The sequence below is a fragment of the Danio aesculapii genome, chromosome 16 (assembly GCF_903798145.1).
Source record: "Danio aesculapii chromosome 16, fDanAes4.1, whole genome shotgun sequence".
In the NCBI taxonomy this organism is placed as follows: domain Eukaryota; kingdom Metazoa; phylum Chordata; class Actinopteri; order Cypriniformes; family Danionidae; genus Danio; species Danio aesculapii.
This window is the reverse complement of record NC_079450.1, coordinates 1751749-1761645: the sequence shown is the minus strand read 5'-3', so window position 1 is coordinate 1761645 and position 9897 is coordinate 1751749. Positions and strand designations below refer to the sequence as shown.

Genomic DNA, 9897 nt, shown 5'->3' with positions numbered 1-9897 from the left:
AAAATACTACTATTCAGCTTAAGGCTGATTTATACTTTGCGTCAAGTGCACACGTATGCTCAGGTGTAGCCTTTGTGCGGTTGCATAGCCCTCACTAAAAATGTAACTACATGTCACAAATGACATGCAGCACAAGCTTTGTGATTGGTCTGCATGGTGCTGAGAGCCACGAGCCCGATGTAGTGAGTGTTTGCTCATCTGTTGAGTCCTGTGAAGGAGCTCCAGATGAAGACTGATGTTTTGTATTTACCTTATGATTAAAGTTGTTGCATGTCCGCCAGTTCCCGCCTCTGAATGAGTGAGTTTGAGCCGCTTGTACAGTACGGTAGCATTCGGAAAAAACAAAACACCAGCGAAGATACGCAAGGCATGTGCTGTGGGTCACAGCAATCGCCTGACGTAAAGTATAAACCAGCATTTAAAGTGACATCTACAAACTTAACTAGTTTAGTTAATTAGCTGACCAAGCAAGTTATTGGACAAAAGTTGTTTGTTCTGTAGCTACAAAGATGTAAGACATACTCAAGAAAAAAATATATATACTGTAAAACCCAACAGTCAACTTTATCAAATGAAATGACTGTAGTTAACTCAATTTATTAAAAGTTAATTCAACTCATTTGGAAAGAGTTTGGAACTCAGTGTTGAAGGTAGCGAGTTATTTAAATGCCTCCTGCTTCAACTTAAATGGAGTAAGTTCACAGTACTCGTATAGATTATTTTAACTCAAATGGTTTCTAGCAATCGGTTTCCTTAAATGGTTTGATTTGCCTCAACTTATTGGGTTTTACAGTACTCAGTTGGTTTGAGTTCTCTTCATTTATTGGGTTTTACTGTGCTCAAATTGCTTTGTTTACTCAAATGGATTGTTCACAGTACTCATTGGAATTAGTTTTTGAACTTAAATGGTTTGTTGCAATTGGTTACCTTAACCTATTGGGTTTTACAGTGTAGAGAGAGAAACTGTGTATGTATGTATCTGAATGTGTGTGTGTACTTACAGTTGAAGTCAGAATTATTAGCCCCTCTGTTATTTTTTTCCCCCAATTTCTGTTTAACAGAGAGCAGATTTCTTCAACACATTTGTAATTATAATAGTTTAATAACTCCTCTCTAATAACTGATTTATTTTCTCTTTGTCATGATGACAGTAAATAATATTAGACTAGATATTCTTCAAGACACTTCTATACAGCTTAAAGTGACATTTAAAGGCTTAATTAGGGTAACTAGGCAGGTTAGGGTAATTAGGCAAGTTATTGTATAATGATGGTTTGTTCTGTACAGTATCGGAAAAAATATAGCTTAAAGGGGATAATAATATTGACCTTAAAATGGTGTTTAAAATTTAAAAACTGCTTTTATTCTAGCCGAAATAAAACAAATAAGACTTTCTCCAGAAGAAAAAATATTATCAGACATACTGTAAACATTTCCTGAATCTGTTAAACATCATTTGGGAAATATTTAAAAATGAGAAAAAATAAAAATAATTCAAAGGGGGCTAATAATTTTGACTTCAACTGTATATATGTATATATGTTAACAAATATTAATAGCGAAAAATTTTAGAACTACAACAAACTTTTTAGCAATATTAATTTAAAAAATAATTAAGCTACGACTTAATAATAATTAAAATAACTAGATCTAAACAAAATGTTTATCATCAGCTGAAATATGATTGTTGACAACCTTTTCTTGTATTTTTTTTGTACGTTTTATTGTTAGTTTATCAAATGTAACTCTACTGTTAGTGTTACTGAGGAAAGTAACCATGTGAGGTAGTACTGCACATTATATCTCAAAATTATCGCAATAACAGTATATGATTGAATTGCAAACATGATAAATTTTTTTTCTGTATTAGTTATCTAAATTTGACCAGTCAGATGGGGCATTACTTTCTTTAGGCCCGCCTCTCCTCTTCTGCTATTGGCTGGAGCTGCTCAAAGCTGAACCCAGAGCTGAAAAAAAAGTCAAGATAAGAGAGGAAAATGACAACAGCCAATGAGAGTCAGAATATCTGCCGAGGTTTTCACTCAATGTTTTGAAGACTAAAGACTAAGGGTTTTCTTTTTGTCTGAATTAGAATTAATTAGAAAATATAGTTAACGTGTTTCTTTTATTATCATTAAATTAATCAAAGATTTAAAAACATAGCTAATAAAAGTAGCATTTTTCTAGGAAAATGTTATATCGTAAGCAATAATGTTATGGCAATACTCAACAATAATAATAGCAATATTGCATATTTTGCCAGTATTGTGCTGTCCTACAATAAGCATTAATGTCTGAACTAGCCAAAGCATCTCTTCCTTCATGGTTAAATGGTAAGGTATGTTTGTGCGGATGCTTGTCAACCCACACTCCTTCTCATGATTGTGTTTGTTTATTCTGCATCTCTTCACAGGTGATAACAGCTCTGGCATGGACACTGAAGATGAGCTCAACAGGTAAGACACGCATTGCATTCCAAACACAAATAAAAGCTTGTAATTGTTCTTCAACATCCCCTCTTTGTGTAACCCAGTTGTCTTTAAAATCCCATTATCATTGAGTTGATGTTATCTAAATGCATCTGTGTGAGCTGAAAGGAGGGTTATTGATCAGACCTGCATGATGGTGGTTTTCTTTCTGCTGAAATAAACGTTTAAAGAGTTTTATTGTAAGTTATTTTTCAACAATACACTGTAGGAAAATTGAATACACTTTCGTTATGTTGGTGGCTGTTTTTGCCCCATTGACTTCAATTGTAATGACTTTTATCAAATCAAATAGAAAAGCAAAATAAGCAGCTCAGCTCTCATAACATAGTAAACACTATGTATATTTCTGCACACACACTATAATCTGCTCCTTTACTCTATAGAACTTTTTGTACAGGCCTTACTAAAGGGTTAATACTGACAACTGATTTGATCTCACTATTATGAGATTATGAAATGCATTAACTGTGACTTTTGATCAATTCAATGCAACTTTGTAAATCCCTGCATGCCAATAATTACCTAAAATGTGTATTGAGTTAATGCGTTGGCTGAGTTAGGAATGTCAAATAGTTGCTTGATTTTCTCTTGCATCAGATGTGTAATGCTCCAGTGTTTGTTCGTCTATTTTAGGGTGGAGCTGGCGAGCAGGAAGAAAAAAGCAGCAGAGCAAAGTGCAGATGTGGTGAAAAATGAAGATCCGTACGGCGGCTCGACTGATGAAAACACAGACGCTGAGGAAGAGGAGGATAAACCCATCCCTGAACTGCCAGGTCTGACACCTCCTGCTGCACTTTCATCTTAAAGTCTTGAGGATCTTTAATGAATCATCTTTGTTTTCACTCCCTCAGATTTCCTAAAGGGGAAGCGCTTCTATCTTTACGGGAAGTTTCCCGACAACCAAAAAAGACTACTTCTGCGCTACATCATCGCCTTCAATGGGTATGAACGTGTGTTTTTAAGTGTGTGTGATCCATTTAAAGAGGCTGCAGGTCATATAAAGACTGTATAAAAATATGGACGTAGTGACCGTGATGTCAACAGTAGGGTTTCTGAAGAGTGCAAATGAAGTGGGCGGAGCTTTTCTAAACGCCAATCATGCATGACTCCCTAATAATTAAAAATGTGCAATGATGTGGTGAATGGGCGGAGCTAGAGATGCCCTTTTATTGTGGGTGAAACACTTCATTAAATGTGACCTGTTTGTGTTCTGGCCACATGCACTTGATTGAGTACTATATTAATAATGTGGCAAATGACTGCGCTTTCTTTTAATGCCATGGAGCCCTTTTAAGCATTAAAGTGGGAAATGCAGGAAAATGCTTATAAATGCGTTAAATAAAGTCTAAATGCTAGGCTACTGTGAAACACTATGAGATATGAAATGCAGATTTGGCCTTGTATGGCAATGTTTCACATGACTGTGTTACAGCCATAATAATTAATAATAAATATATAAATTAATAAAATAATATAAATGCTACATAGATTTTTAAATAAATCAAATACTGATGAATAAATGAAAACGATATTTATATAAGAATATCACTCGGCTGAAGACATAGATGCCAGACTTTAAAGCTGTGTGAACACAATTACTGCACAACATGACTTATTATTTAATAGTTTTAAGAAGTAATATCAAAAAAAGCAATAGGCTGTGTAAAGCCACATAAAACAAAAGCACGAATGTGATGCATATGCCAAGAATAAGCTGAGATCATGAGCAGCCGACACCTGTCACTCAAGTGGCCACACCCTTAATTATGCAGAATTTTAAGGCTTAATATCAAGTAAGCTGAGTTTACTTTTTTTAAAGCAAAAAGCACCCCCTCACAGTTGTCGTGAAGAGTAATATTAGCTATATACACCAAATCCCCTTCTTGCACTAGGCTGTAAACCATAGGTCTCAAACTCAATTCCTGGAGGGCCGCAGCTCTGCACGGTTTCGCTCCAACTCTAATCAAAGTCAGCTCATCCAAACAATCGAGGTGTTTAAAAGAGCCTTGAACACCTTGATTAGTTGCATCATCTGTGTTTGATTAGGGTTGGAGGAAAACTGTGCAGAGCTGCGGCCCTCCAGGAATTGAGTTTGAGACCTATGCTGTAAACATTTGTTTCTGCTTTAAATTTGCGGATTTTTAACATGGAAAGCCTAAGGAGTAGAGAAAATCAGGCATGATAGGACCCGAGCCCGGCAGAATTCTGCCAAAGCCCGACAGGTATATTTTGATTGACAGCTTTATAAAGCCCGAACCCGTTTATAGCCTGACATTATTCAAATGTGCACAGGCACACATCACACAGCTCTTTTTTCAAGAATGAGTCCATTTATATGTTTAACATAATTTATTCGTAACAAACAGAGGCTATAGGCCACTTGCAGGTTGGAACAAAGAAATAAAATAAGTCCTCTGTAACATCGTAATATCTCAGCACTCTAAATAGGCCTAGATACATACACTTAGCCTTTAAATTGGCCAACACACCAATGAAAAGAAGTCTTTCTTAACAAATTAAATTAAAATGAATCCTAAATTATGACGGGTATTTGTCAATATTGAAATTAAGATAAAGACTCTGCGAGATTTGTTTCACCACTTCTCTTCACAATCTGGCCTTAAGGCGACGGTGAAGCTAAATATTAAAGGAATAGCCTAATGCCAACATTAGCCTATATACTAATGTACTAGTATACTATATACTAATGTATATACATGTATACATTACGATTTTATGGTTTAATTAATATTTATTTATAATTTAAAAGTCCTTTACTCACCAAGATTAAGCTACGTGTTTTGTCGAGGAACGTTATGTAATCCACTGTAAATGGCTGTAGCGCAGTCCTGGGCTCAGGATGGTGCGTCCAGCTGCACCGAACACCCTTGCTGCTACAGGCCGAGATGCATAATTCTGATGGTTCTGATCTGGCTAATTTTGCATGTTTTGGGTAGGATTGTTTGTTTATCTTCTACCAGCCAAGAACATTCATTTAATTTTCCATGACAGCAGTTTCAATGTAGTGAGTGACTGACCTCGTCGACTTCCATGTCAGCTTGCTGTACATACATTGCTGTTTAGCGCTCTACGGTAATACGCAGTGTATGAGTGACCACCGAAATACCTTGGCGGCTAGAATGACTGTTCTTTTTGGACTGGTGGCTGGCCTGATCGCAGTCAAAATTCGCTCTTTTTGACTTCTCCGTCATGTTTTGTTTTACCTTTGCAGGGAGGGATTTTAATGTTGTAACAAACGATTTGATTACTTTCTCGCACTCATCGAAATGCTTCACATGACTGTTCATTTACTGCACCAGCCAAGCCCGGCCCGACCCCGTCTAAAATGATAGAAATAAAACCCGAACCCACCCCAACCTGTCGGGTTCTGCTCTGCTATTGGATTCAAATCCCATTTGGAGCCTCTGGTGGCCAGGGTATGAATTGCATTTTTATTCAGAGCTGTTTTTTTTTCTCAGAGCTGTTGAAGACTACATGAGTGAGAAGGTCCAGTTCGTCATCACCAGTGAAGGATGGGATGACTCTTTTGAAGATGTGAGTGTTTCATCTCTTTACCTGTTTTCAGGTAGTTTTAATAATCAAATATAGTGCAATTATAAGGATATACTCTAAGTAAGGATTAATTAATTGATTTGAGTCATTGATTCAGAACAGGGCTTCTCAAAGTCGGGATCCGGACCGCGAGGGTATTCAATCCAGATCCGACTCCCTGTTGTATTGCTAGACCATGCGTAAAGGATTTAAATGATGGATTTGCTTCTTTGATGAATGCGTAAACCTTGTAAATCAGTTGTTTGTATTTTGTTTAAAGAAAAATTAAATATGGGCCGAAATAAAATCGAAGGCAGAGTAATCAAAGTTTTCCTGCATGTGATCGAGCGGGCTAATCGTGCGCGTGCCTGCTTTAACGCACCAACGCAAAGCTATTATTTGAATGGATGAAGATGACGCCCTTGTTTAAAAGAGAACTTGATGAAGAGAATAGACCGTTCCAAGTTGAATGGAGAATGCGTTGAATGAAGTATGCGTTTATTTTGACACAAGTTAGCACAAAGCCATTCTGCTTGATTTGTAATGAGACAATTGGAGAAACTGTACAGACAATTCCAAAACTGTAACACCTGAAGTTTTTGTTTTACACCTTTGTATTTTTCACCTTTTTTTTTTTTTTTTGGAGAGAGGTCTGGATGCAGACCTGGTGCAGTTGCAATCTGAGCTGCATGCAATGCTTTTAATGCACTCGCCTAAGTCCACCCCTAACCCTACCCCTCACGTGACGTCACTAGCTCCATTGAGTGCATTGCGTCTGACATTGCATCTCTGAGATATGCAATCTCAGTTTGCATCATCATCGCTGCATCTAGATACTAATGTCCTACCTTTAGGGCCTACTCACACTATGCTATCCGAACCGTGCCCAGGCCCGTTTCCTGGATCGTTTGAGAAGTGTGAGAGCTCTGAATTGGGCTCAGGCACGGTTCACTTGGGCTTTGGCGCGGTACGCTTGTGTGTGTGCAAAACGTGCCAAATCCCGAAACTGAAAGTGAGACGTGGCTTTTAAGGGACTGTTTCATATGCCTTTATTAATCATTCTTACTGTTTAATGAACGCAAACTGTCGTAGTTTATTGAAGACGCAAACCCCTCACTGCACATCAGCTGCACCTTCAGCAAACCTCCTAACTCCTGCAGCACGAGGGCTTTATGATTGTTTATGAGCGTCAAAAGTGGCTGATCTGTTCGGCGAAATATTTGACTGCGTGTCGCTGCATATCAAATGACTTAAACGGCGATATAACTGAAGATATCTCCACTGTGCTAAGCGAGAGCGCTTCTGACCAGCGCATCAATGACGTAAGCGTACCCTGGCCCGAATGTAATGTGAGTGCGGGCCATCGGGGGAGACGGGAGGGGGGGACAAGCGTGCTTTGGCCCGGTTCAAGGAAACTGTACATAGTGTGAGTACGCCCTTAGTTGTGTTTAAAAAAACACAACTTATGTCAGTGGTTTTGCCACATTTGCATTGTATTTAATGTGTTTTGAATGCAAACGCCACTTTATTTCAAGAAAACTAAATAGTGTTGACTTGTGATGCATGTTATGGATGTTTATTAAAAACATGTAATATCAATTGTTCCTAACCTTTGACCTTAATGTCTATATTAACTTAATGTCTACATTAAAAGGTACAAATCTAAATTAGTATTGAGAACCCCTGATTTAGAAGTTGATGGATATGGGTTTTTCTCTGGCCGATAGAGATATTTATCAGAGGAGCTGATGGCCAATATATTCTGCAAACTTACTTGTTTTGGCCAATATGTTTGAACATTTTTTTAAATGTTTAAACTGAAGATCTAGTGTGACTGCATCATAACCCGTGACTTAATATGACAATATAGGAAATTGTCACAGTCGAGTCAATTGACACACAAGTTTGATTTTAATCGATTGTACATTTGAACGTCTTTGAGAGAGTTTTCACTGACGGCAAATGCAGATCTGTTTTTGTTCAGTCGCAGTCATTGATGTGATTTTCTTCAGCAGCGCTACGCAGCAATCAAAAGTCAAGGCCCAGTTTCTACCCTTTCATCTCCTTTTACTGCCTCTTCTGTCTTTTTACAGGCCTTGATGGAAAATGGGAGTCTGAGCTTTGTGAAGCCTACCTGGATATTCGCCATCAATGACAGACAGAAGATGTTGCCTTATCAGCCATACACTGTTGTCCCTTAATAGAGTTTTTCATGTTTTCAACCATCAATCCCTGCCTTGACCTGAGCAGACATTGGGTCAACCTATAAACAAAAGACATCTGTCATTATTTTAGCACTCTTATGTCTTTAGAGGCCTGTCTGACTTTCTTCTGTTTGATAGTTAACAGATCTTCTGTCCCACAGAAGAACATCATACAGGTTTGGAAAGAAGTGTGAAATAATAAATTAATGAATTTTCAATCTTTGGATTGAACTTTTAATACTCCATATCTGTCACAGGTCTTTGTTTTGATGCTGAAAAATGGACTTATGGCATACACCAGCCCACCAGCCCAGAGATAAAAGACGCTGATGCATATTCATGATCTGTTTTACCAGCAATTCAAAGCTGTTTATGAAGCTGTTAAATATTAATCACTAAAGACCAAACCTGAAATCCCTTTTGATTCTGACTTGCGCAGAACATACTTATTTATAATGTATGTTCAGATATACTGTCAATTATTGATTAACTGATCCATATTCATATTGTTTGGCTTATTGGGTTGCTTAAGGTGGAAGCATTTCAACATGTTGTGGTCTTTAGCATTAATATTACAATAAATCATATTGCTTTTGTTTGGAGCTCAAGCATATTTAAGAAAAAAAGCACCTGAAATTAATATTGCTGTACTTTTTAATGTTTCTTGTTCTTAAGTGTTGATGCTTGTTGTTTTATTTTGGATTCACTTTAACGTTTGACTTCATCAACTAATACTTGATGTATTTTGCTTGTTTTGTTTCGTTTTTTTTTATGTAAGTAATATTTTGAAGTTCTAGTTTAAAAGAGCACAGAATAAAGTTGGAAAATAGTTGTGCTGAAGTGATGCTGTGGATCTTCTGGTTTCTGTTTGGAAGATATCTTATAATCAATGATTTTCCTGGTCCTGCTCCAAAGTAACAAGAGTACCGACTGTACCAACAAATGTACCAAAAATGGTAAAGTTTTTCCTTTACTTTGAGGAAAATATTTGTTTAATTTTTGCCATATTTTTGCAATTACATGACCGCACTGTTTTGTCCACCTGAATAATGTTTTTGGTTTCAGAGTTCAGGTTTGGGAAAACTGCAACAAACGAATGATGAAAACCTTGAAATAGTTTGTCTGAGTTTTATGTGTTCAGTCTATAGTCTTGAGCAAGTACATTAGATTTATATTAGTCCTGTGTTAAAGAGTAGTGTTTTATAATGCTGTCTATATGCAAGACCTCTTAAAATGTTGATGTTAACCCTACAGAAAAAAACTGCTTAAACCAGCCTAGGCTGGTTGGCTGGTTTTAGCTGGTCGACCAGCCTGGTTTTAGAGGGGTTTTGGCCATTTCCAGGCTGGTTTCCAGCCATTTTCAGCCTGGTCTTAGCTGGTCAGGCTGGGAGATGACCAGCTAAAACCAGCTTTACTAACCTAGGCAGGCTGGGAGCCCAGCCAAAACCAGCTATGTCCAGCTTAAGTCAGGCGGGTTTTAGCTGGTCATTTTTTAACCTGACCAGCTAAGACCAGGCTGGAAATAGCTGGAAACCAGCCTGGAAATGGCCAAAACACCTCTAAAACAGGCAGGTCGACCAGCTAAAACCAGCCAACCAGCCTAGGCTGGTTTAAGCTGGATTTTTCAGCAGGGAATCCACCATATGTAAAAA

The 9897-nt window shown here is 37.6% G+C and overlaps 1 protein-coding gene across 3 annotated transcripts in view; it reads left to right on the top strand.

Moving 5' to 3' along the window:
- The window catches only part of xrcc1 (X-ray repair complementing defective repair in Chinese hamster cells 1), a 46254-nt gene extending 36889 nt beyond the window's left edge, over positions 1 to 9365 (top strand). Inside the window, exons 14-19 of one of the 3 annotated variants that reach the window (XR_008839153.1) lie at positions 2414 to 2456; positions 3123 to 3262; positions 3341 to 3431; positions 5969 to 6044; positions 8135 to 8421; positions 8503 to 9365. Coding sequence is in view for 2 of the 3 variants with exons in the window: in XM_056475674.1 (XP_056331649.1) it covers positions 2414 to 2456; positions 3123 to 3262; positions 3341 to 3431; positions 5969 to 6044; positions 8135 to 8242 (458 nt within the window). In the remaining variant the exon portion in view is untranslated. Of the gene's footprint in view, positions 1 to 2413; positions 2457 to 3122; positions 3263 to 3340; positions 3432 to 5968; positions 6045 to 8134 lie in introns of all 3 variants that reach the window. The other 2 variants (XM_056475674.1, XM_056475676.1) reach the window with 2 other exon arrangements.
- The last annotated feature ends 532 nt before the right edge of the window (positions 9366 to 9897 follow it).